Source organism: Carassius carassius, chromosome 19 (assembly GCF_963082965.1).
Source record: "Carassius carassius chromosome 19, fCarCar2.1, whole genome shotgun sequence".
NCBI lineage: Eukaryota > Metazoa > Chordata > Actinopteri > Cypriniformes > Cyprinidae > Carassius > Carassius carassius.
In genome coordinates this window covers 30,286,434-30,314,424 of record NC_081773.1, presented here as the reverse complement: position 1 = coordinate 30,314,424, position 27,991 = coordinate 30,286,434, and the positions used below count along the sequence as shown (strand labels likewise).

General features: G+C 32.8%; 1 protein-coding gene across 1 annotated transcript in view; it reads right to left on the bottom strand.

Annotated features, from left to right (window-relative positions):
* Positions 1–1,774: 1,774 nt before the first annotated feature.
* LOC132094826 (bromodomain adjacent to zinc finger domain protein 2B) overlaps positions 1,775–27,991 on the bottom strand; it is an 88,469-nt gene continuing 62,252 nt past the window's right edge. Inside the window, exons 12-38 of the mRNA XM_059499451.1 lie at positions 27,284–27,392; positions 27,093–27,194; positions 26,147–26,324; positions 24,811–24,903; positions 24,673–24,734; positions 24,454–24,519; positions 23,102–23,167; positions 22,647–22,691; positions 22,367–22,393; positions 21,053–21,118; positions 20,744–20,884; positions 19,442–19,696; positions 18,184–18,407; positions 17,233–17,307; positions 16,697–16,928; positions 15,904–15,966; positions 15,046–15,190; positions 13,154–13,689; positions 11,322–11,583; positions 10,259–10,414; positions 10,028–10,188; positions 8,869–9,152; positions 7,012–7,147; positions 6,735–6,881; positions 5,149–5,411; positions 4,915–5,058; positions 1,775–2,063 (exon numbers count right to left, since the gene is read on the bottom strand). Coding sequence (XP_059355434.1) covers positions 1,910–2,063; positions 4,915–5,058; positions 5,149–5,411; positions 6,735–6,881; positions 7,012–7,147; positions 8,869–9,152; positions 10,028–10,188; positions 10,259–10,414; positions 11,322–11,583; positions 13,154–13,689; positions 15,046–15,190; positions 15,904–15,966; positions 16,697–16,928; positions 17,233–17,307; positions 18,184–18,407; positions 19,442–19,696; positions 20,744–20,884; positions 21,053–21,118; positions 22,367–22,393; positions 22,647–22,691; positions 23,102–23,167; positions 24,454–24,519; positions 24,673–24,734; positions 24,811–24,903; positions 26,147–26,324; positions 27,093–27,194; positions 27,284–27,392 — 4,192 coding nt within the window. The 3' untranslated portion in view covers positions 1,775–1,909. The remainder of the gene's footprint in view (positions 2,064–4,914; positions 5,059–5,148; positions 5,412–6,734; positions 6,882–7,011; positions 7,148–8,868; positions 9,153–10,027; positions 10,189–10,258; positions 10,415–11,321; positions 11,584–13,153; positions 13,690–15,045; positions 15,191–15,903; positions 15,967–16,696; positions 16,929–17,232; positions 17,308–18,183; positions 18,408–19,441; positions 19,697–20,743; positions 20,885–21,052; positions 21,119–22,366; positions 22,394–22,646; positions 22,692–23,101; positions 23,168–24,453; positions 24,520–24,672; positions 24,735–24,810; positions 24,904–26,146; positions 26,325–27,092; positions 27,195–27,283; positions 27,393–27,991) is intronic.

Here is a 27,991-nt window from a genome sequence, read left to right as displayed (position 1 = left end):
ATCTGAGGACACAATGGCAGCAGTTATATCTAATGCATACATGTAATTTTGTTAAAAATAATGTAGGTGTGATAAAATAACATAAAAAAGAAATTTAAATAAATACATAAAAAAAATGGTAAAAATTATTGTTACAATTATTTATTAATTATTGTTAAAAATTGTTATGCATAAATTAATAAATTACGTATTACATATTTTTGTACTTATGTATTACGTCTCAACATTAATGCATTTATTTTTTTTAAACTGACAAATGAAATCTGAAACTTTACAGCGTCTTTGACGTCACGTCCCAGACAGCCATGGATAAAATTAATAATTACTATTAGTATTATTATCAATAAATATAACACTAAAAGCCTGAAAATATTGTTTTAAATGACTGGTCATAATCTACTTTACTACAATGACTGTGGATAAAATTAATAATAATAATTATTTGTATTATTATCAATAAATAATCACTAAAAGGCTGAAAATATGGTGTTCTTTAATAAATAAGCAGTCAATCTAGTTGACTACAATGACAGAATAAATTGAAATAATAAAATAAAATTATATATATATATATATATATATATATATAAAATATATATATAATATAAAATATATATATAATATAAAATATATATATAATATAAAATATATATATAATATAAAATATATATATATATAAAATATATATATATATAAAATATATATATATATAAAATATATATATATAAAATATATATATATAAAATATATAAAAATATATATATATATATATATAATTTATTTATATATATATATATATATTTTTTTTTTACAAATGAAAGTTTAAATATAAAAATAGACAAAACAGTGAATGAACCAAAGGAGAGGCTCATCATAATTCTGTTGCAGGAGTAGATTTGAGAAGAAGAGACAGAAATAAAGCTGTAACAAGAGACGCAAAGTCATTAAAACAAATACAAATCAATCATCACCAGATTAAACACAACCAGGCTGCTTGAAAACATTTTATTAAATATTTGACACAAACTAGAGAAAAATAAAACTCCTACAAAACAGAACGCTACACCTTCATTGCAATATCTTCACACAGGAGAATTCAAGTATACTGACTTCAGTACCAGAAAAATCACTGCAGTCCATTACATTAATCATCATGTAAACTAGATTTCATCGCAGCAGCACTTCTGCACGCGCAAAATATGCCGTCACAATGCAAGAGTGTTTGCTATGCAGTTGTAAAGTCAAAGAAAAAAAATCTGATTTCTAGATATGGTTTGAAGGTTTTTTTAATCAGTTTTATTGTTGCAATAATGATGTAAAAAATCCAGCGCAAACTGGATGAATGCTTGTGCATCAGAATAGATTGATGTTGGAGAAGTTGCAAAAACGGTGGATTTCTGAAGGCACTGCTGTTTTCAGAAAGTGCCGTATTAAAAAGCATGAAAAGATACAACTATTAAAAAGGCATAAACGCTGCTGGAGTCTTAATACAATATTCAGAACCGATATTAAACATTAATAGTCATATGTCACGATGGCCTGTTTAGGAATTTGTGATTTAAAGCATAGACATTTTTACCTAAATGAAGCTTAATAATGAAACCAGAATGGATCTTCCGTTCTCTAGAAGCGCAGAATTATGTAAACACCTTATTGTTTTCATATCTGATCAAGAAAACCCATTCATTTTGATTTTTAAAGCAGCTTTGCCTCTAAAAAGCAAAGACCTTTTTAGTCATAAATAATTAAAATCAAATTTAATACACAGTACACTGACTATAATATTAACGTTTATTTAAAAAGAAAGAAAAAAACTTAACATATTTACAAGATGTTTTTGAAAGCATTGCTGTTCTCACAGTTGTGTCCCTGTACTTGATTTGTGAATGGTGTGTGAATGACGCTGGTCTCAGTTGTGTCTCAGCAGCTCGGTCCATCTCTTCTGGAAAAACCGTCTCATCGTGTGTCCTGCTCGGCCGATGTCTGAACTATCCTCGTTGAATTTCTCACAGTTATCGAACACCAGGTTCACGTCAATGATGAAAGTCTCAAGATTCAAGTACCTGCGGTGAGAAAAGTCAAGAGCAAACACAACACTCACACACTGGGTATTGAAGGAAACTATGATTGTGGTGGCAAATGTGTTTAGTGCAAAATATTGATGAAGGGGAGGGGGGGGGGACTGGATACAAAAAAGTAATATATAATATACATACATACATATAGACCCACACATATACACTGTTTGGTTAAAATAATCATTCCACTGAAAATAAAAAATATATAATAAAATAAAAGAACACAAAAATAAATAAATAATATTATTTAAAAACTTATTAGTATCATCAATATATATATATATATATATATATATATTATCAAAAGCATGAAAATGTTTTTTTTAAATAAATTAATCTATTTGACTCGAATGTAAAAAAAACAAAAAACAAATATTAATTCACAAAAGGGTACAAAATATTGTTTTTTAATCATTTACTTAATCTACTAGACTCAAATGAATGTTAAAATAAAATACAATTAATAAATATAAAATCACCAAAAGGGTAAAAATATAGTGTATTTTAATAAATTACTTGATCTACTTGACTTGAATGACTGTTTGGTTAAAATTATGGTCTACTTTAAAACAAAAAAGTAAAATACAATAAAAAAAAATAACTAATGAATAGTGAATAAAATATACAACAATAATAAAAAATATATAATAAAATAGTTTTAAATAAATAAATAATAGTGAATAAAATATAAAAACAAAAATATTTAAAAATATGTGTTTTAAATAAATAAATAATAGTGAATAAAATATAAAAACAAAAATATTTAAAAATATGTGTTTTAAATAAATAAATAATAGTGAATAAAATATAAAACAAAAATATTTTTTAAATGTGTTTTAAATAAACAAATAGTGAATAAAATATAAAACAAAAAATATAAAAAAATAGTGTTTTAAATAAATAAATAGTGGATAAAATATAAAACAAAAATATTTAAAAATATGTGTTTTAAATAAATAAATAATAGTGAATAAAATATAAAACAAAAATATTTTTAAAAATGTGTTTTAAATAAATAGTGAATAAAATATAAAACAAAAATATTTAAAAAATAGTGTTTTAAATAAATAAATAAAAGTGAATACAATAAAAAATATTTAAAAAATACTGTTTTAAATAAATAAATAGTGGATAAAATATAAAACAAAAATATAAAAAAATAGTGTTTTAAATAAATAGTGAAAAATATAAAACAAAAATATAAAAAACAGTGTTTTAAATAAATAGTGAATAAAATATAAAACAAAAATATAAAAAAAGTGTTTTAAATAAATAGTGAATAAAATATAAAACAATAAGAATATTTTTAAAAATGTGTTTTAAATAAATAGTGAATAAAATATAAAACAATAAAAATATTTAAAAATAGTGTTTTAAATAAATAAATAAAAGTGAATACAATATAAAACAATACAAATATTAAAAAAATTGCGTTTTAAATAAATGACTAGTCTCAATCTACTTAACCCTTTGAAGTCGATTAACGCGGATACGCGTTGAGTCATTTTCTCCTGATAACCGCCCGAAAAGAACTTAAATTACACTTTCAGTTTTAATCGTACAGATAAGAGCAATACATCATTCAAATCTGTAAAGGGTCTACTTTATTTTGGATACAGACATAATAACAACAAAACTTTGTGCACTTATAAAATAAAGATAACAAACAAGGTGTGCTGTCTGCAGCCTTTGTCTGCGCTGATCTTCATTTACAAACAAGTCATTAAAATGAACTGTAACTCAGTGAATACTCAACGAAGAGACATGAGAGAGATATCTATAGAAAGCTTGAAATGTCTACTTTTAAACTAAATAAGTGCCACCGAAAACAGATATTCTGTGATAAAGTAATCCATATGAAAACAACGCGATGTCCTATGCAGCTCATTATGCAGCTCATTATGCAGCTCATTATGCAGGTCTTTGTCTTCTCAGGTGTAAATCACAATGATATTCATGATAGTTGACGAACCATTGTTCTGTATAATAGATTGTGTTTTTGAGAAAAAAATGTTATGCGTGGTTAGTGGAAAAACTAAAACTTTTAAAACACTTGAATAAGGCCATAAAACACATACAGAACATTGGTTCCCGGGATTTTTGAGAACTGGAGCTTGTAGCCTAGAATTTTTCTTTCTAAATTATGTGAAAATCATCTTGTTTACTCACTCACAGAAAACAATATATTGATTTAAATTTTCTAAGACACTTTTTATTGGTAAAAGTAATATGTGAGTAGGCGTCAACTACCATGAATATCATTGTGATTTACACATGAGAAGACAAAGGCCTGCATAATGAGCTGCATAATGAGCCGCATAATGAGCTGCATAATGAGCTGCATAATGAGCCTCTCAGTCATCTGTGCCACTGAGAGGGAAGAGTTACAAGAAAGAATGTGAGGACAAAATAAATCTATATAATTTTATGTTTGTAGTTTATTAAGAATATATTTAATTATCCCACAACATAATTTAATATCCACTTGGGGGAGCAGTTAAACAGTTTATTAACAATCAAAGCTGACTTTCAAACTGATTTTTGGCATCATTACTCCAGTCACACAATCCTTCAGAAATCCTTTTAACAATCTTATTTTCTACAAAAACAAGAGAGGAGAAAATGACTCATAACGCGTATACGCGTTAATCGACTCCAGAGGGTTAATAAAATAAAAATGATCATCATCATCATCATCATCAATAAATCTCAAATAAAAATGATCATGATCAATAAATATCTTAATGTAAAGGCTTAAATATTGTATTTATATTTGCTAAGTGCCAAGCCCTACTAATAACTGGTTAATAATGACTAGTTAACTGGTGATACGCACTGGCTGCTGGAGAGTTTGTCTCTGATAGTAGAGAAGTCCATGGGCTTCTTGATGATCTTGCGGTATCCCGGGACAGATTTGGGGTTGACAGGTGTCAGAAAGGGTGCGGCGTCCTCATGGCTCTCTAGCTCAGCCAACAGTATCCTGAAAAAGAGCGATCGGTGATTCACACACACACACACACACACACACACTGAAGGACACTGACTGAAGACTGAAGCTCTGGTACACTACCTGCACAAGGACAGGTCTTTACTGTGCTCTCTGGATGTTTTGGGACTCTCCTGTTTTGCTGAGTTAGGGGAAGGACTCTCCTCCATCTTCCTCTTTTTCATGTCCTTTGACAGTTTTCTGGGTGTGCTGTTGGCGCTGCTCAAAGTCTCCTCCGAGTCTCCAGCCACAGACGGTTTCTTGTGCCGCTTGGCCTCAGCAGGTTTCTTCAGGCCTCCGCTTGAGCGGATCAAGGCCTGCTTGGTCTTCAGGGACTGACTGCTCGCCTGCACAGAGACGAACGATTTGGTGAGGAAACTAAATCTCCAAACACAGGCCGAAGACTCTGATGACTTCATGAGGACCAGACTACTGCAGCATTCATGGGGCCTTTAAATCTAGTTACACATTAAAGTATATTTAGAGATGCATGTGTGCTTAAGATTTGAAATCAGATGGAAGGACTGGGAAGGAATATAATATTTATGGTTTTAAATGGTTAATTGTTGCTAATTGTTAAGCCAAATTCTCCAGTGATTTCCCAAAAGTTGGTCCTAATACAAAACTAAAATAGGAGACAATGACAAATACTGTAAATATTATAAATGTTATAATTCTAAGTTTTATCATTTATAAAATCAATAAATAATAAGTGCAGTAATAATTTAGAAAATTACTACTAAAACTCTTGACTAATTTTATGATTTATAATAATAATAATAAATGCAGTAAAATTCTGAGTAAATAAAAGTAATCCAAAATGTAGTAAAAATATTTTAATAAAAATATAAATAAATAATAGTTATAATATTATATTCAAATTCTGACCTTATAATATATATATATATATATATATATATATATATATATATATATATATATATATATATATATATATATATATATATATATATATATATATATATATACATATACACACACACATACAAAAGCATTTATTATTACATAGTTTTTGTATATTTTTTTGTTGATAATTTTATGATTTATAAAAATAACAAAATGCATTTTGCAGTAAAATATAGAATTGTATTATTATTACTGTAGTTTTCGTGTCATAAGTTTTAGTACAACTAGTAGTAATAATTCTATCATTTATAAAACTAATAAGTATAGTAGTAAAATTTGTAGTAAATAAAAGTTATGAAGAATGCAGTCAAAAAAGATGTTTATGATAATATAATAATATAAAATGTATTATTAAAACTGTGACACTATAATAATAATAAATAAATTATTATATTATAATGAAGTATACATTTGACTACTACGTTCATGTTTTTATATTATTATCGATGTTATTATATTATTGCTATTTATGAAAAAATAAATTTAAAAAAAATTTATCATTATTAATATTGTTGTTGTCAGTGTGCCAAGTAGTAGTAGTAGTAGTAGTAGTAGTAGTAATAGTAGTAGTAGTAGTAGTAGTAGTAATAATACTATTAACTGAACACTTCAACATTAGTCAAATAGACTACTTTTATTATACTTTCATGGTGTTTTTGGTCAGTATGAACTGACATTGTCTGAAAATATTCTTCTGAAATTTCAAGAACCGACGCACTGGAGAGTGTTAATGAAGTGTGCACCTGTGATATGCAGGCCGGGCAGAACCAGTCTCCATCTGGTATGCTGCTGATCTTGGGTTTATGGCAGTACGTGTGGCAGCCTCGATCACATCCATCACACAGCAGCAGCAGCTCCTCGCTGTCACTCTTACAGCAGATCTGACAGTACTGAGCCAGAAACACATCTGGATCACTTCACTTCAAACTAAACAACCACCACACAGATCTCAACTATACACACACACAGTCAACCTCCATTCCCATCAAGCTACACAAGCTGTGGACTCCCAGCACTCACCACTTTCATGATGGACTTGTCCCAGGCGATGGACTTGTGCAGCTGCTGCAGACACAGAGAGAGCTGACTGGCACTGTGCACCTCGCCCAGAGCTTTACGCCACTGCCTCAGTCCTGGAGCCAGATCTTCCTCAGTCCTGCCACAGACACACAGATTACAGCACTGCACACAATCAATACAGCAACATAAAACACAATGTTAGAATTTAACAAAATGCTAGATAATAAAATGTATTTTGGGAGATTGGGAGAGCATTTAGTACATGCATTTACAGGTCATACATATTTCTTACTGGCTATGAAAGAGTGTTTTGCATTTTCTTTTATTTCATTAAAAATTATAAAATGGGGGGGGGGGGTATGTATATTTGTCCTTTTAACAATGCAATCAATTTATTTTTTTGCTTTAGGGATGTTCAGATGTTTTTGAATCTATCAAATAAAAATAAAATAAAATAATAAAATGCATTAAAACTAAATTATTAAATGAAATATTAAAATGCAATAAAACAAAAACATTAAATAATAAAATACAACTTTTAAAAGGTTGTAATAAATAAATATGACCAGGGTCTAAAATAATCTTTGTCACACACCAATTGTGAGAGCATTTAGTACATTTAGAGGTCATAAACATTTGCATTTGCAAAATTTTCTTAAAGTAAAAAAAAAATAAATCTGTATATTTGTTTTCAAGACAATGCAATTATTTATAATTTTCCCTTGCATCTGTGATGATCAGATTTCTTTGAATTTTCCAAAAGTTCATACAAATTTGTAAGTGAATGGCCAATTTGTTCTGATTTGGTGCATTGTTGATTTTTGAGCCTGGATATGACCCTATTTCAGTAAAAACATGACATGATTAATAACATAACCCACATTCATGCTCATAATAACCACAGTGCACAAACTGAATGAGCACAGAGACAACAATCAGATTGATCAGTGTTGTGCCACTTTCCACAAATAGGGTACAACATTATGGTTTAAATAGCATTAAGAAACCATTCTTTTATATATTATTATTTAAATAATTGATACAATATTATTTAAATAAGATTCTATGGAAAATATAATTTGATCAGCAACTACAAACCAACATTTGGTCACAAAACTATCCCCAACTGAGTGATGGCTTTATTTAGGCTAAATTTGCAACCTGGTTAGTATTACTATTATAATTTTAATTACTCAGAACTCTGACCTTAGGAGTAATTATACATAATAATTGTGTTCTTGTTATTTTTTTTTACTATTACGTAAACTCTTATGTAGTATTTCAGTTTACCTAAAATTATATCTGACCATTTGTTAAAATGAATAAATAAATACATAGGTATACAGCACATTATAATTACTAATAGCATTATTATTATTATTAACAATATCAACAATGAATAATTAATTGAAAATAATGTAAACGAATAATAATACTATAATAATATACAGTTAAATATAATTAGATCACAGTATTATCAATATTTTTTATTAATAATGAATAATAATAAAAATCAGCAACCAATGATTTACATTGAATACATGTATTCCAATTGAATTATTATTATTACTATTATTGTTTGCTGTTATTTATTTATTTATTTAGAATAATTTCGGGCTCTGTTTAGTCCCCTTTCTGTGGCAGTCTCTTTAAGAAGCGCTGCTTGTGGAAGGCAGATGACTGGATGTAACGAGGATGTGGTTTTGTAGATGTAGACAGTGTCTCATGCTCATGCTTCACAGGCCAAAAAGTGAAGGTTGCAGTGTAAATGGGAAACAAGCAGCACAGCCATAAACCCACAGATGCACACAGCCACAGTGAAGCGTGGAGAGCGGCAGACGAATCTGGATGACCTACCCGTCCCCATCAGCTCTAGCAGGTGAGGGCGCAGGGGCCGGTACTGAGACCGTTCCCACGTTATCCAGTCTGATCTGAATGGTGCTGCTTAAAGGGCTCTTCAGGTACCTTCGCTCGATGTTCCTCTCCAGCTCCGCCAGACGTGTCACTGCTATATCCAGAGGGTTGTTCGCTCGACGTGTGATGCTGCTGATGCTTTTGTCTTTGCAGTTTTGCACGACGGGTTTGTGCTCGAAATACAGCAGGTCTTCACTTTGTGACTGCGGTGCTGGATGCATCCAGCCCTGTCCAAAAAACAAACATAACACTTTCATACGGTTTAAACACTGCAGTGTTGAAACATTAATGCTCTTAACCTGGATCTATTGATCCTACTTCATCTTAAGCTCCAGCAACTCTATTTACTCTCATTTCGGATACTGTACTCTTACATTTTAAACCATGTCCCCTAGTGGCATTATTTGGACTTAATGTTAATGTTGCTAAAAGGCTTATATTAATAAACTGGAAAAAGGCTTTCCTCCCAAATGCTCTCATTGGATGCATGACATGTAACAGTAAATTCAAATAGAAAAAAATCACGATGCTCATTGATGCAGAAAAACCTTTTATTATTTGGAAACCCTTCACTTCATGTATTTTATTTTACTCCCAGCTGGTTGTGATTCTATACATAAAGCTTTTTTCCTCTCGCTTTCATCCTTTTCAGCATTGTCTCAATTTTTGGTGTATTTTATGTATATATGTTCTTCTTATTTGTTAGCATATATATATATATATATATATATATATATATATATATATATATATATATATATATGTTTTGTTTATTATTATTAGTTATTAATTTAATTTTAGGACTATAAATATTATATATAATATATATATTATTATATATATTTATATATATACACACACACACACACACACACGTTAAAATCAAATAATATAATTATTATCAATTAAATTATTAATATCAGCCACTATTATTATTGTTATTATTTTATTTTAACAGTTGTCATACATTTATTGCCTTTTTCCTTTTTGAAAAGCATCAATAAATTTTTTTTAATCTAAAACATGAAAGCTCTCATAGGCACAGACAAGAAAAGATGATTGATTATGTATAATAATGTTGATTAAAATCCAGCTTTTCTACCTTAACCTGCAGACTGGCTGAGGTGACCTTGTGCTCCAGTTGCTCCACCTGCTGCAGGACACTGATGTCCATGTCCATGGCCTGTTCTTCCACACACCAGCTCTGGACGGTGTCCTCAGAGACCTGACTGTCCTCCAGCTCAGAGACGTCGATCACAGTCACTGCACACAGAGAGCAAGCTGAGAGCACTGCACCCCAAGCATCTCAAACAGAGACACCACGAGCTCCTACCATCTCTGTTCCTGCTGCAGACCTGCCCCATGTAACCCATGTGTTTCTGCAGCTGCTTCTGCAGCGCTTTCTCTCGAATCCCTCGGAAATGGCACGCTTTCTCTAAAGATCGTAACTCCTCAACATCAGTCACCTTCCACCAGCCAGTCAACATCTCTACAAGACAAACACAGCACAAAAATACAGCCAGGCTCCAAAATATACATCTCCATATTAGAATAACCATTATTTCAATCAAACATTCAGTCGCTGGAATAAAAAAGTAGATTTAAAATATTTAATGTAATAAATGAAGTACAGTAACATCTAGTAACACCTTTTTGTTTATTTTCACACACATTTTAGATTTTATTTTACATTTTACATTTAATTTTATAAGTTTTATAAAATTAAAATATTAACTCATACATTAAATTATTATTACTGTATATTTAAATGTATAATATACTACCATTTAAATGTTTTGAGTGAGAAATGAAAAATTTATGATTAAGGATGCATTCAATTCACAAATTCACATAAAGACATTTATAATGTTACAGAGGATTTATACTACAAATAAATACTGTTCTTTTGAACTTTATATTTATTAAGGAATCCTAAAAAAATAAAAACGTGTCAAGATTAAAACAAAAATCTTAAGCAGCAAAAACGGTTTTCTAATAATAATAATAATAAAAATAATAATTCTAATCATGTGACACTGAAGACTGGAGTAATGATGCTATAAAATACAGATTTGATCACTGTAATGAATTACATTTTAAAGTATATTGTAACAGAAAACAGTTATTTTAAATTGTAATAATATTTCACAATATCAATGTTTTTACTATGCATTTGGTCAAATAAATGCAGCCTTGGTGAGCAGAAGACAGATATAATAGTTACATTTACAATATTCACCTGCATATATTTTTCCTAAAATTGAAAATGCCACACAAAAATGGGTCTTTAAACATCTCATGACGAGATGATGAATCAGCCGGCTGTGCTAAAATAAAAATAAGAATAATACTAAAGACAAACTCTTTGCTCTCTCATGATGTTGTCTCAGCCTTACCTTCAGGAATCGGTTTAGGTGAAGGGTAATCCTGGTTCCTGGGCACCTCGATGAGCGGTGAGGGTGTGGAGATGTGTTTCTCTGCTGGAGACTCTGGAGAATCGCTCGTAAAGACGTTCAGGTGTCCACTGCCCTCTGAGGATGGGGGAATGCCTCTGATAATCTGAGCCATGGAAACACCAGAGAACGGCACGTTTGGACTCAAATTTCCACTGGACCAAGCACAGAAGGGCAAATCTAGAATGGGCAGACTGGACTTCAACTGCAAACACAGAGGTGCAGTCCGTAGTCAGAGAGCACAAATACAGAATGAGAAAAATACAGAAGGTTCCCAAACGGGGTGCATAAGTTGGTGCTTATAATTAAACCAAATGTCAAATTAAAATAAAATAATTGTGGGTGCACGATTAATCTAAATAAAACTAAAATGGCAAAACATTATCAAATCAAAGGCTGCAATTTAATTAAGTACATGGATTTTGGCAATACAATGTGTGCTAGGTTTACATTATTTACATGTTTGCATAATTCCCAACATTTTTGAGAAATTATATTTCATATTATATGAAATTATAATATACATATATTATATAGTATTATATATTATTTTATATAATATTTAGATAACATTTTACAGAACAAGAGTAGTTTACAACAGTAATATATTTATATAATTCATTACACAATATACATTTTCATAATCAAGAGCTAAAACAACAACAATAATTATCAGTGTATTATAATGCATGTACTTTTTAGTGCAGCCCTTTTTTTTATAAAAAAATATATATATTTGAAATAAAATATAGAACAAATTGCAATTTACAATATATTTATAAATTGTTACATTTATATTAGTGCTGGTCAATGATTATTAATTTTTTTTTTAATCACGATTAATCACGATTGTCTGCGATTAATCGCAATTAATCGCATTGTTATGCACAAAACTAATAATGCATTCAAAAGTAGTGTATTGTGCACTTTTATCATTTAAAAATACTGCTATATGAACAAAAGTGCAATAACATTTGGTTTGCAAACACTTTAAACAAATAAGGTGCTTTTTACAGCAGTATTGCTTTTACATAGTAGCAGTTAAAATATTTCTTGTAAATCTTAACATATACCATTAATGTAATTAAATTAAATAAAACAAGCTATTTGTCACTGCCAGGACATTAACATTTTTATACAAAATATTTTAAAGTTTGTTAAAAAAAAAACAAGTTATGCTCAGAGTCCAGAGCATTGATCATAACATTATAACAGGCATCTTCCGACTAGAGACCTGCACGATCACTGCAAGAGCGTGGTTCAGTTATATATATATACACAGTACAGACCAAAAGTTTGGACACACCTTCTCATTCAAAGAGTTTTCTTTATTTTCATGACTATGAAAATTGTAGATTCACACTGAAGGCATTTCACACTTTTTTGTTATGTATATAATTCCACATGTGTTAATTCAGAGTTTTGATGCCTTCAGTGTGAATCTACAATTTTCATAGTCATGAAAATAAAGAAAACTCTTTGAATGAGAAGGTGTGTCCAAACTTTTGGTCTGTACTGTATAAATACACACACACAAACACACACACACACACACACACATACTGTATACACAAACATACACACAGCATTTATGAATATTTTTATATAACATAATTATATCTTTATAGTTAAAACAAGATAACAATAATAAAAACTTTATTATAATAATAAAGCCCTATATAGGTGTACCCATATATATAATGATATGTAAATAATTTTGAAATAAAACACTTGCTAAAAATTAAACATTTTTTACACGATCTACACGATCATACCTGCAGTGCTGCTAATGGAAAGTTATTGATCCGCGCAGCGCTGTAGGAGCCAGCAGAGGCCGCTGTGGTCTGTGGTGAGGAAGATGATGCTGAATGTGGACCTTCAGTCAGAGACGAGACGTCACATGGAGAGCGAGGCAGCAGACTGAACCAGTGAGCGTTTCTCTCGGTCAGAACCTTATACAGCTGCTCGTTACGGATCTGCTGTTGGGCATTAGTGAGGAGACACGAATCACTGAGATCAGGTTTAACATCACGGTTAGGTGTTCTGGGTAATGTAGTCTGTGGTCTTGGGCTGCTGTATTGTTGACAAGAGACCTCAGAAGACATCTTAGCTACTTCCAACAGCTTGCTGAGCTTGGAGAACGAATCCGGTTTCTGCAGGAAGAGGTTGAGAGAATCTACATCCTGCGGAGGTTCGGGTTTCATCCCAGCGGTGCCGTATTTTTCTTCAGGTTCCTCTGCTGGCTCCTTTTTGACCTGGACGAGGTGAGCTTTTTTCATCCTCTCACGCTCTCTCTGCAATTCCTCAGGACCTGAAGGAACACAAGTTATCATCATCATAATCATCAGCCCATTTATACAATGCTTTGTTTCAATAAAATAACAGGCCATGTTTATAAAAAAAAAATAAAGTAGGCATGGTCATATTCCCTGAAAATTAAAAGGAGGAAATAATTAAAAATATTTTATATATATTCATTAATATTGCTTATATGTGGCCCTTATATGTGAACAAAATTAAGATTATACATTACCTGAAAGCTGAATAAATAAGCTTTCCATTGATGTATGGTTTGTAATGATTAGACAATATTTGGCCGAGATACAACTATTTGAAAATCTGGAATCTGAGGGAGCAAAAAAATCTAAATATTGAGAAAATCACCTTTAAAGTTGTCCAAAGGAATTCTAAGCAATGCATATTATTAATCAAAAAATTATTTTTGATATGTTTACGGTAGGAAATGTACTAAATATTTTCATGGAAAATTATCCTTACTTAATATCCTAATGATTTTGACATTAAAGAAATATTGATCATTTTGACCCGAACAATATTTTTTGGCTATTGCTACAAATATACCCCAGAGACTTAAGACTGCTTTTGTGCTCCAGGGTCACATACCTTTCTTATACACCATAATATTTACTGTATATTATTTATATATTATATATGTGTATATATTAACTACAAGTCAAAAGTTAGGAATAAAACTTTTTTTTATAAGAAGTCTCTTCTGCACACCAAGGCTGCATTTATTTGATCGAAAATACAGTAAAAAAACAGTAATATTGTGTAATAATATTGCAATTTAAAATAATGTTTTCTTATTTGAATATACTTTAAAATGTAATTTATTTCTGTGATGCAAAGCTGAATTTTCAGCAACTTTTTTACCATTTCAAATTAATTTTTGTATTTAATATTTCCCTTTGCTAATGAAAGTTTATGTCTGTAACTCGCAGTTGCCAGTTCTAAAGTCAGAATTGAAATAAGATATAAACTCGTAATTCTGAGAAATATAAGTCAAAGACAAAAAAAAGTAGAATTGCGAGATGCAAACTTGCAATTGTGGGAAAAAAATTCAAAATTGTTAAAGTTACAGTAAACATTTTTTTTTTTTTTACAGTAGAGGATACAGGCTTCCATGCAAGGCACAATGTCTTAATGTTAAAAAAAGTCTTATATAGTTTTACTGGCAATTCGACTAGATTTAAAGTGAGTAAATCATAAAAGAATTCAATTTTCCTCAACTATTACTTTATTATCTTTTTCTGTTTTAAACATTCGACCCAGTTTCGGTCATGTCCTGTAATCTTGACCGATCCTTCCTTCAGAAGATGCCTTTGTCTTCACATAATGATCTTATTCAGTCTCATTCTCTCACCCTCTCCACTCTCCAGTCCCTCCACAAAGATCCCGCCACACTGCGGCAGAACCCAGTAGCGTCGTTTATAACGGTCCTGACCGAACATCACGGAGCGCAGGGAATGAGAGGCTTCGAACAGCTTCCGACGGATCTGAGTCTGTTGCTGGAAGACAATCAATACGACAGATGCCATCTACTTCATCTTGCTTTATTAAAACTATTTGGAAATATGCAAGTGGACAAGTAATGAATCTGTCATATCTCCACACATTCAGCAGAATACATTTAGTTAAAGCAAGTATAGGCCTGTTATCCTCCTGGGAGCCAGCTCTTCATTTTTGTCCTCTATAGAGGACGTTTGTTTTTAATGAATTGAATGAGATTTTGCCTGTGGTGTCTTGCCTTCATTTTCTTAATAACTGATTCCTGATGTCCTCTACAGACGACATACAAGAAGGTTTCTGTTCTGTCTCTCTTTATTTGGTTGGTTATGCATTTTTGGCTGATGTAATAACATACAGTCCCTAAGATTTATTCATACACAGACCTTTTAACTCTATAAAGCAAATTTCTAAGGCATCTAAATGATATTGATATCATTTTATGTAAGCATTCTGCTATACTGTTAGAAAGATCTCATCGATTTACGTTACAAGCATCAGAATTTAATCTTGCTTTTTGGCCATATAAATATAAATATCAGGATCTGCACCGAATTGCTATTTTTGCTCAGTTTGGGCCTCAGTAAAACTGAGCTGTTTTTTTTCCTCACATATTCTCAGTGTTTCATTCTATATGAGCCACAAAAGCCTGATGTACTAAATATGATACTTAACAAAAACATGTTGTAAGATCCCAAATCTGATGTTCATTTACCTTGCTGAGCTTCTCGATCTGTCTCTCCAGCTCCTCAATGCTTGTGATTTGATCACCTTCATCCTGCAAAACAAGACCAAGAACAGCTGACATGCTGCTAAAACATCACCATGAGTTCAATCTTCTTACGAGAAATGAGTTTTGGTTCCGTAAAAACAATGTAAACAACTTTAAGAGCTCATAACCTCCTTCTCAGTGCAAAAAAAAAAAAAGACCAAGAAAAATAATAGATTATTACTCTACATGCAAAGTGACCACATCTGGAATTTCAGCCATTGAAAATGGGCTAAAATTCAACAATCTGTACACAAAGCCGCATCAAAATCTCCATCTCTCGGGGAATTAACCATGTACAGCCATAAAAATGATGATATTGAAAGAAACTTTAGTCAAGAAATTTAAATCTACAAGGATATTACGGTATCTTTAATACTTTTTGAGTTAAAGGCATGCTAACGTTGGGGGGAAAAGTGCTTTTTCCAATTTTTGGACTGTCACCATTGGTATTGCAACGAGTGTCGCTAAAGTCAACAGATTTTACTAGCAGATCTACCAATCTCGGTGTAAAAATAACATGTATAATATAATAACAAAACTGTGGAGTGGCATCTTTATACGGTTCATTATCCCACCCTGAAATTTGGATCCAAATCTCAGGTTTCAATTGTAATTTTAGCCCCCTTTACAAAATAGTGGATTACTCCGTAAACAATCATCCATGGCATTTCATATTTTGGCTTTCCTCTTCATTTCTATATTAAAAAAAAAAAAAAAAAAAAAAAAAGCATTCTACCTCATCTTCACATGCTTCTGCTTTTTTCCCTTTCTTCCCACCAAAATCATCTTCATCCTCATCCTCCTCTCCCTGTTCATCGCTGTCATCATCTTCCTCATCATCTTCATCACTCTCTCCTCCTTTGCGCTTGCGTTTACGGCTGTTCGCAGGCGTACTGATGGACTGACCCTCCTCTCCTCCAACGCTGCTCTCTCGCTTTCCCGTCCTCTTAGCATAGATGCTTCTCAATCTGAAAAATAACAGCAGCCCAAAAAAAGATGCATGACAATCTAGCTGAACAGAGCATCATAATTGAATTATAACTAGATCTATAGATCAGAACTAGATCAAAATATTGTTGAGTACTGAAATACAAGGTGAATGAAATTGCAATAGTGTCTCTTAATATTTGTCATATTCAAAAAAGTAAACTGTGTATCATGGACAACGGGAAGACTATCGTCTACTATGAGAAATGTGATTAGTGTTTTGCATTATACGTTTAAGATCAATAAGTGAATACTGCATGTGTGTAACTGTGATGAGTGTCTTACTTCCGTAGGTTCCCCTCGATCACCCATTTGTCTCGTCGCAGGTTAGTCATATTGTCAATGTTTTTGTCAATCTCACTGTGCAAAGACGACAAAGAAAATGTTAATCTTGTGCATGAAACACACTCAAATTTCTAAGCACCTTGGTTGGCATGACTAAAATCTTCCATTAATTGTAATTTTTCTATATATTTTTCTATACATCATCTCACACTATATTTTATTTTACTGGAAAAATACTAAGCAGACAGTGGTGGTTACAATATAATAACCACTTTTTCCCTTAGCATTTTTTAGTTAAACAATCTATGTATGCATATATGTGTGTATGTGTGTGTGTGTGTATGTGTGTGTGTGTGTGTACTGTTTTACTGGAAAATACTGGTTAAGGAAAAAAATGGTTATTATATTGTAACCATCACTGTTTGCTTAGGTGAAAACTGAAAAATCCTATAAGATATTACAATGCCCTTATTATGCTAATTTACACTTGCAAATGAGCATAACATATGCACTTTAATATGTATAATCTAGAAAACATTTTTTCTTGTTTTAATTTAGAAAACATCCATATGATTTAAAGTTAAACTATTTTTATATGATTTAAACTAGTAAAAACTATGTTTTTATGTATGTTTTTCATATTCTTCAGCCAGTGGGTGGGCGGGCATTATGCTGTGTAGCATGATGTATCAAAGTCAAAGAAATAATGACAGGACTATAAAAAAAGTTGACTTTTTAACTTTGCAGATCAAATACATGCACAAATAGCTATATTACACACTAAATTAAAGGTAAAAAATGCATGCAAAGTGCCCTTAAAGTATATATATATATTTCTGCCATTGCACAATGTATATGGGCATTTTTCCTGGTCCAGTCATTCTTTAGTGCAGCATCAGTTTTCCACTTCCACCGGACACATGCAGAGCTAATGAAGTGAGATGAGCGCACCTGACCACACTCTTGCTGCAGGACAGCTCATTGACCAGGAAGGCCAGTACGGAGGCTTTCTGAGACGGCGTGTGGGCCTGGAAAGCTTTGGTCTTCAAACTCTCGGCCAGCGGTGCCAGTTCAGTCTGTCCACAGTGAGCTTCCATATAGATCTGCAGCACCTCGGACACATTGTCCCGGTTCAGACCGACGTTAGTCACATGGTCTCCCAGAGCCGTCTTTGCCTGTAGTGTTCAATACATCCAAACAAAAGAACAGAGCAATGCAATGAGGAATTCAGTGTGACAAAGGCAGCGAGTTACGCTCAAAGGGAACTGAATATTCATGATAATCTGAAGGCACGATTAAATCGTTTCATTTAGGAGTTTAAGGCGGAGAAGAGGCTTTTTATAAAGACTGTGAATGCATGTAAGATTAGTGCAGAGAATCTGCTGAGGGGCTGGACTGAATTCCTTTCTCTTTATTAGAGATATTCAGCTTGAAGAAGAGCAGCAGAAACCGTGCACGAATAAGGATCAGACAGATTTTTACACACATCTGTGATGATTATAGGACATTCAAATGAGAAAAGTAAATCAAATGAAAAAATATGAGATCAAATCATGTTTATTGACAATCAATTACTGTTTTGCTTTTCAGGCAATCTCTTTTTTGTAAAAATAAAATACAAGTAAATATAAAAATAACCACTGATGTTTTGTACTGTATTGTAAAAGAAAAAAAAAATCTGCTAAGAACTTTATTTGAACAACTTTAAAGATGATTTTCTCAATTTTACCTTTTTTCGCTCCCTCAGATTCCAGATTTTCAAATAGTTGTATCTCAGCCAAATATTGTCATATCTTAATAAACCATACATCAATGGAAATATTATTTATTCAGCTTTCAGGTGTTGTATAAGTCTCAATTTCGAAAAACTGACCCTTATGACTGGTTTTGTGGTCCCGGGTATCACATATATTAAAATGTTTAATAACTTGTTCAAATTAATTAAACACTTTTAAATAAACTGCAGCAATTAATATTTACCACACATTATTTTGTTTTTTTTAAAGTCGTGGGAGAATTGTGATATCTACTTGAGACAAAAAATTAATAAATAATAATAATTGTGCTTCTCAGTTTAGAATCTAGAACCGTGCAGCTCTCTAAGTTTGCTCACTGCAGTTCAGTTGGTGAGAGTTCAGCAGGAAATCAGTTGAAAGCAACCAGACTTCACACACCACTGAAGTGAATGATCAATTGATCAGGGTCTCACCCTGTGTCCTGCAGGGAGTCCTGGGTCACAGACAGCAGCAGACAGCATGCGCACCAGCAGGTCCTGGACGGAGCCCATGCTGTCGCCCACGTTCAGAAGCCCTGCCTGCAGCACGCCGAGCGACGGCACGTCAGCGCTGAGATCAAACCCCAGGACCTTTCCATAGCAGCGCAGGAACTGCATGATCATAAGACAGTCTGAGAAACATCCTCCCGGCAGCAGCAGACCTGCTATCCGTGACAGCGCTGGCAGAGACTGCACATGGAGAGAGAAACACACTTACACACTCAATTCATTCAAGATCAGCACATTACTAGTGAATGATTTTCAATATTGTGTCTGTGCTTGCTTTGGTGTTCAGGATGGTTGCTACTAGGGCTGCACGATATTGGGAAAAAATTACATTGCGATATTTTATTTTTCTGCGATATATATTGCGATATGAAATCTAATCTAATTTTTTCTTACAAACAAAAATGGGGTGAGCTCACTTACATTCTCATTTTAAATGATTTAAACATCGACACCACCGTCAATTGATTAATATGCGCGAGGGAGAGAGAGCAAGACAGCGCTCGTGTTGTTTGAAGACGTTGAGCGTGCGGCCGGGGCTCGCTCTCTCGCTCGCGCTCTTTCTCTCACGCTCTCTCGGTCTCTCTCGCTCTCTCTCTGTCTGTCTCTCTCTCTCGCGCTCGCTCTGTCTCTCTCGCTCTCTCACTGTCTCTCTCTCGCGCTCTCTCGCTCGTGCGCGCTCGCTCGCTATGTCTCTCTCGCTCTCTCTCTCTCTCTGTCTCTCTCTCTCGCGCTCTTTCTCTCACGCTCTCTCTTGCCCGCGCGCTCGCTCTCTCTCTCTCTCTCGCTCGTTCGCTCTCTCGCGCGCTTTTTCTCTCACGCTCTCTCTCTCTCTTTTCCACCAAAATATAAAGCAGCACAACTGTTTTCAACATTGATAACAATCAGAAAATGTTTCTTGAGCAGTAAATCAGTACATTAGAATGATTTCTGAAGGATTATGTGACAATAGATTTTAACCTATATTCACATATAAGGCAGTTATTTTAAGATCTAATATTTCACAATTTTACTGTTTTTACTGAAAGTTTGAACAAACAAATGCAGTAAATAAAAAAATAAGAAGAAGAAGAAATGGAATTATTAATTTTTTTTAACTGGTAGTATACAGGAAACCCCCAAGTCAAAATGTAGCAATTTTGTTTGATGCCACTAATTGTGCAGAAATGATGCACGTAATGATTTTATTTAGTATTGTGTAAGAAGGATTCAGTGGCTGCTGTGATTCACCTTGTGGTCTGAAAGACACATGTCTTCATTGGGTTTGTTCAGCTCTTTGGCCATCTCCAGCTCCAGCCGTCTGAGCTCCAGTCTGCGCTCCTTGTTCAGTCTTTTCTCATCTCGTTTCTCCCGTTTCAGTCGCTCTTTTTCCTGCAGAAACATTTAAAAAGATTTGACAAACCTTTTGAGCCAAAAGACTGATCTACTCATTCATAGTCTATATGACTGAATGGATGAAGGATCTGAAGAGAACAGAGACATTAAAGGAGACAGAGAATAAGAGGACATGAAATGATGAAAAGGAGCTGTATAACACACCTCAGCTTTCTTCCTGGCCTCTATCGCCTTCATCAACATCCCATACTGTCGACGTCTCTCCCGCTCCTACAACAAACATCAGACATCAGAGAAAGAACAGAGAGCATGAAAGAAACAAACCTACACAGGAAAGAATGAAAGACACAAAAGAGAGCAAATGAACAAACAATGAATCACAAAAAAAAAACAGTATGAAAGCAAGAATAAAATGATGAAAGTGAACAAAAACAAAATAATTAAAAATGTAACAATTTCAAGAGAACACAAAGATAAAACAGAAAAGAGAAAGCAAATGCAAAAAAGTAAATTAAATTTATGAAAGAAAAATGAAAACACTTAAAAGAGAACAAATAGGAAAAACAAAAAAACAAGCAAAGCATGAAAAAACACTTCAGAAAAAAAAAATCCAAAGAATAAACTAAAGCAAAAATTTGTAAAACATCAAAAAAAAAGAGAAACAAAATTATGAAACAGAACAAAGAATGAAATAAAGAAAATCAGAAACTAAACATTTTTGATTGAATAAAAGAACAAAAACAAAACCACAACGCATGCACTGTACGCTGAATTGCAGAAGCATGAAGATTTAGTGAAGCTTCAGCAGGTTAAGAGCTGAGAGTCTGCAGAACTACAACAGATCTGTTAACTCAGTCTTCTACTTCCTAAACGTCTTTATGAAGCACGAGTTATTCCAGGTGTTACATATTAACCATTAGGTTTCTACAGGTCTTTAGTGCAGGACAGACAGAAGGAGACAAGGGAGACATGAACGAGTCCACAGAAATCTCTGAACTTCTTCAGTATAACAATCTTTAAACACGATGCAAGAAACTACAGACTTTCAAACATAACGATCCAATTGGAAAACTGTTTCAGCTGCTGAGAGAAATTATTTTATGGCCCGTTTTAAATCAAAAACAACGTGCACTTCAGGGGCTGGATGTTCTCAAAGATCACAAACACTAGACGCCGCGCAAATGAAAAACGAGCAAGAATCAGAATGAATGTTTATGATATTGCGTTGTAGGCTTGATGATATGAAGCTGCGTGGACGATCAAGTTTCCACCGACACAGATGGAAATATCATGCACTTTCTCTACGATGTCTAAAATGCTTCCCACATAGGCAGCTCACTATGTTTCAGAAAAGAGCCCATTTCTGTCTCCTTCAGCAGGCAGACGAAAGCAGGGTTTCATGCAGGAGAAATGCAAGCGCAGTAAAGGCAGTCAGTTGCACATGCAACACGGAGCAAAGCACCCGAATCACAAGCACTTCACAATGTGTTAGATGTAGAAAAGTAAACATACCCATACCATATCTAGTCTATGTCTCTCCAACTCCTGCCAGTGAGAGTTGGCCAAGGCAAGAACAAAAATGAGAATATAAATCAATGCATTCAACCTCATTGAGCAACTCCCCAGTGGAACGATTACCCACAATACATTTAGAGCAATAGCTGAGCCAAAAAAAAGATCATTCTTACAACAATAATGACAGAATTCATTCTTGGCTAAACTATTTCTTTAAAGTAATCACATAAAAGCAGCAGAGACCTGAGGCATTATTCAGTTTTTGGAAGACGTCTGCTCATACCTGGTGCTTCAGGATGATGGCCTGCTGTCTGCGCAGCTCCTTCTCCTTCAGACGGAGATAAAAATAAATTAAAACCTGCAAATATTTCCTCCGTTCCATTACCGAGATGGGAGACAGAAAGAGATGCAGATTTAGGGATGTCATAAACAGATAGGATTTTCTCCATTTATTTCCGAGGTATATTGGAAAGCCTGGGTTTTGATTGACAGGCGTACAGTCGAGGGGCACATGAGTGTTAATGTGAAATGAGAAATGGAGAAATGGAGAACCACTGCTGTCTCAGGTCCCACTCAATCTCTCACAGAAACACACTCAAATGGTTATAAAAATGTACACTAGTCCAGTTTCCAGTGTAATATATAGCAAGGAGAGACGGTGAAACCTGAATCAGAAACTGCTCATAATAAATAATTCAGAATAATTCAGATTCAAACGCTACAAAAAAGAAAACAAACCTTTATTCGTTTTTCAGCTTCTAGTATTTTGGCATTTGCAGCCTCTTCTTTCTTTTTTCTTTTAGCCTGTTGGCATAAACATATTTGACAGATAAATGAATAGATTATTATTACAACATAGCATAAAACATCTGATTTGACCAGTAAATATTTGAATGCTTAGTACGGTATGAATTAAAGATGTGATAAACTTATCTCTCAATACTTTTCAGACTATTTTTAATAATATTTGATGGACGTTCCATATTTATTATTTATAAAAGGGGGATTTTTTCCCCCCAAGTAGAGGAAACGTCATTCAAACCGAACAGACATGATAAAGAAGCAGATTAAAAATGACTAATAAAAGATTTTAAAAAAGCAGTTAGTGTTGATAACTAACAGTGTCAATTTGAGATATGGTCATAATGCTAATGGCTTCTCCTTACATGTTAAAGATTAATAAGGACACTTAACGAGGAATATTTGCTCAATTTCAGGAGTAACATGGATGCCTTTGGAGCCAGACATGCTTCTTGTTTAATAACTGCTACTTCCCATACTTTAAAATAAAAGTAAAGCCCTCGAAACTAACATGTACTATTTTCAAACTGATTTATGCTAAACATTTCCTAAACTTAAGCTGGCAGCTTTTCCACTACTTTCTGAAACGTTTCAAACATATATATTTCAAATTAAACTTAGTTTTGCATGTAGATCATTTATTATTGTATTATTTTAAAGTATTTAATTGTACTGTATATGTGACCCTGGAGCACAAAAGCAGTCTTAAGTCTCTGGGGTATATTTGTAAAATACATTGTATGGAGCAAAATTATCGTCATATCATTAGGATATCAAGTAAAGATCATGTCGCATGAAGATATTTTGTAATTTTCCTACTGCAAATACATCAAAGCTTCATTTTTTAGCAGTAATATGCATTGCTAAGAACTTAATTTGAACAACTTTAATGTTGATAATGTTGAACCATACATCAATGGAAAGCTTATTTATTCAGCTTTCAGATTATGTATAAATCACCCTTATGACTGGTTTGGTGGTCCATAGTCACATTTATAGTTTAAAAAAGTAATATATATGTGTGTGTGTGTGTGTGTGTGTGTGTGTGTGTGTGTGTGTGTGTGTGTGTGTGTGTGTGTGTATGTATGTATATGTATTTATTCATTTATAAGTACCTCCAAAACTTCCCACACTTCAAACTAACAGCACAGGTATCAAAACTGATGTCAAAGCTTGTAGAATTTCCATTAATTTTTAATTAATCTATAGCTGAGAATTGTACACTTGTATTCTATTTATATTATTTTCACTGTACAGTGTATAAGCTTTTAAATTTGACATACAAGTACCTCCAAAATCTGCCGAGCACGGAGTTCCTTCTCCAAACGCACCTGCTGGATTCTCTTGAACTTCTCCTGTGAAAGAAAGCAGGAATGAGGGAGAATGAGCTGCGATCTGGGTTTTCACTGATGAAACGTGAAGCAACAAGCATCTTACTAAAAACCCATAATGGTACAGGCAGCAATGCATGCACAGAAACACAAACAAACTACAGGTCAAGAAAACACCTGCTGCTTTAGAATCTTCATTTGTTCTTTGTGTTTCCGCCGCTCTTCAGCCGCCATGATTGCTGAAAGTTCATAGGAAAAGGTGAAGGGTTCATCAAGCGTATTAGACATCAAAAACAAAACCAAACTCCAGCTCACCCTGCTGTCTCCTGGCCTCTTTAGCCGCTCGTGCCAGCGCCTGCTTCTCCAGCTTACGCATCAGCTTCATCTGAGCCGCCTGCCGCGCAATTTCTGACAGATACACCACAGCTTTAGAGCTCAGTTAATGTACAGCTAGTCCAACTATTGACAGAGCTTCTGCAAGTTTTATAAAGGTAAATTTAAGACCTTTTTAAAACCGATTAAAGAACATTTTGGGAACAAACTGCAGTTCCACAAAGCTGTTTGCATTGCGCTCTTCTGTCTCTTTCGGCTCTTTTGTTTTGATGCGTCAGTCTATTTAAATTACTTAGTATATGAAACATGATAAGTCTTTTTACATTTTCTTATACATTTAGCACCAATAGGGAAGAAAAAAAATATTTTTCCCCCCTACTTTTTATAAATGTATGATAAAATGTAAAAAGGAGGCTGTTTTTGTGAGTCCGGATCATGGCTTCATATACTAAGGAACAAATAGAAGGCTATATCAACAATACATCAATATGTTCTCTAAATGTAAATGTCTGAGGAGAAAACAATGAGCTGCATTGGCAGCACTTCAAAGTTTGACAATACACCTACTTTTTTTTTTTTTTTTTTTTTTTTACCAAAAAATAGCTTAACGAGAAATAACTTTTACTGTAGCTTCTTAACGCACTGCTCAAAACTGCTGCTCTTCCTCAGTATTTCTGTTGTGTTTTGCAGTGCAAATGTCTAGCAATTCTTAGATCAAGATAAACGCAAGAGAAAGCTATCAAAAATAAGTGAATTTATGATAAAAACAGACAAATATCTGCCAATGGACTCACAAAAAAAGAGAAAACAAGGGAAAACAAGTTAATTTCCCCATTGACATATTTACTCTTGGTTTAAGCATAAATTCAAATTCTACATTGTGTTTAATTTGCCAAAAAAAAAAGATGTCTCAATTTTGCATTCATTTAAATTTAAGGATGTTTAAAAATTTTATTGTAAAACAAAACAAAAAAAATACTAAAAAACATATTAAATTACGTTTTTCCAATTACTGAGTTATCTTTTATTACAGTTTTGCAATAGCAATAGCATGCAATATTTAACACCATGACTATTAATTTAAGACTCTTAATATGTGGAAGAGCAAATAAATACTTTTTAAGACCTACAGAAACCTTGTATAGAGAAGAAGTTAAAACATCTAATGTGAAGATTCTTCAAAAAAACAACAACAAAATAAACCCCGAATGTGTCATTTTGGGTGAACTAAATGTTTTAAAACACTCTAAAGTCTTCATTCCAATACGTGATGTTTTAGTGTCACATCGCTGCTAAAACCGATGTCTTGTTGTGTTACCCTGGGCCTCCAGTCTGCGCAGTAGTTTGGCCTCAGAGCTGCTGCCAGCATCAGCTTCACTCTCGTCTGGTGCTCTGCTTTTCCTGCGAGAGCGAGCGGGGTCAAGATTCTTCAGACGACCCCGACGACCTTTCATTGCTACGACTTCCTCTTCCTTCAGTAAGCACCACTGTAACCCCTGAAGACAACAACAGTGTTTAGAGAATTAATTATTCTTTTTCAAAAAAAGTCAAATAGTAATAATAATTTGATTACACACATGCACACACACACACACACATATATATGATATATATATAAGTTGTAATATTATTACTAGAAATAGTAATATTATTAGTAGTTTATAATAATATAAATGTTTTGTTGTTGTTGCTTAAATAATAATAATAATAATAATAATATCTAAAATGATTTGTTGTTGTGGCATCAAAGGGTTTTTATTAAATAATTTAATATTTTATTTAATCAAAACACACTAACACTACACAACAACATTTTTAGTAAATTAATCATTAATTTTAGTAAACAATATATTTATTATAAATATCATTTTTTAGAAGATTTTGCATTATTTTATTATCATTAGTAGCAACAACAAAAAATAAATAATAATAATAATAATGACAATAATATATAAAATTATCATCAGTAATATTAAATAACCATTTAATATTTATATATTTAATAATTTATATTATTAAATATTAATATTACATATTTATAATCAATATTATAAACTATGAATATTGATAATTAATATTTTTGAATATTAATATTGCATATTAATATTTGAGATTTTAAAACAAAAACCACAATACACTAACACCAGATGTACACTACAATGTAACTTCCCCCACAGCAAATTAAATCTCATTTGTTCAGCCTACACAGGGCCTGTTTGACCTTACAGACATGAATAAGAGCACAGCACAACTGAAGGAATCACCTGCGGTCCATCTCTGGCTTCATAGAAGTCACCAACCTTTATTTTAGCACTGAAGCTAAAATGATCACGTGTAATGTTGCTTATCCCGTTTCTGGTCAGATACTGTGAGGAGTGAGAGTGTAAGATCAACAGAGCAGCAGCAGCAGCAGTCATTAAATAGCAACTCAAGTTTTCAAGTCATCATCTCTTGCCTTGATGACGTCAGGATACTGTCTGAGCTTTCTGCCACATGGAGCGTAATACGCCACCTCTCCACGCAAACGCCCAGACATGTTCCTGATGCGCGTCTCCCTCTGCCATCTGGGAACAGAAAGAGTTATTTCATTTCATGCTCAAGACTCAAAGTAAACTCATGTAGAAATGAGACAACTGCAAGTAAACCATTTATAAGCTGATTTCCAATTAAAACTGGCCAAGTTTGTCCAACCTTTCTTTTTTTTGTTCCAATGACATTTAGCTGCTGTTCATCACGGTTTTCAACACGGTTTAAAAAAATGAGGGTGAATTATTAGTTGCATTTAGTCAAATCAAGTCACATTCAGTTCAGTGTTTATTCTGCTTAGATAAATAATAGTGAAAAGTTCATCAAATTATGAAACTTAATTTAACTAAAAAAAAAAAAAAAACGGCTCTATAGAAAACTATTCAGCTCAGTTCAGTTCAAGTTTGTTCTCATGAATAAACTACTGAATATTAAGTGTATTTTAATTTTTAATTTTTAGTGTCTTTAAGCACAAATGTAGCAATTTAAATATGAAATTAATGTTTAATATTTAAATATCATGTAATGATAATAATATGTAAAATTAAAGAAAATAAATATGCATTTTTTTATATTTATATTTTTAATTTTAATATTTATATTATTGTGTTTTATATTACCTTCTGTTGTTTTTAAA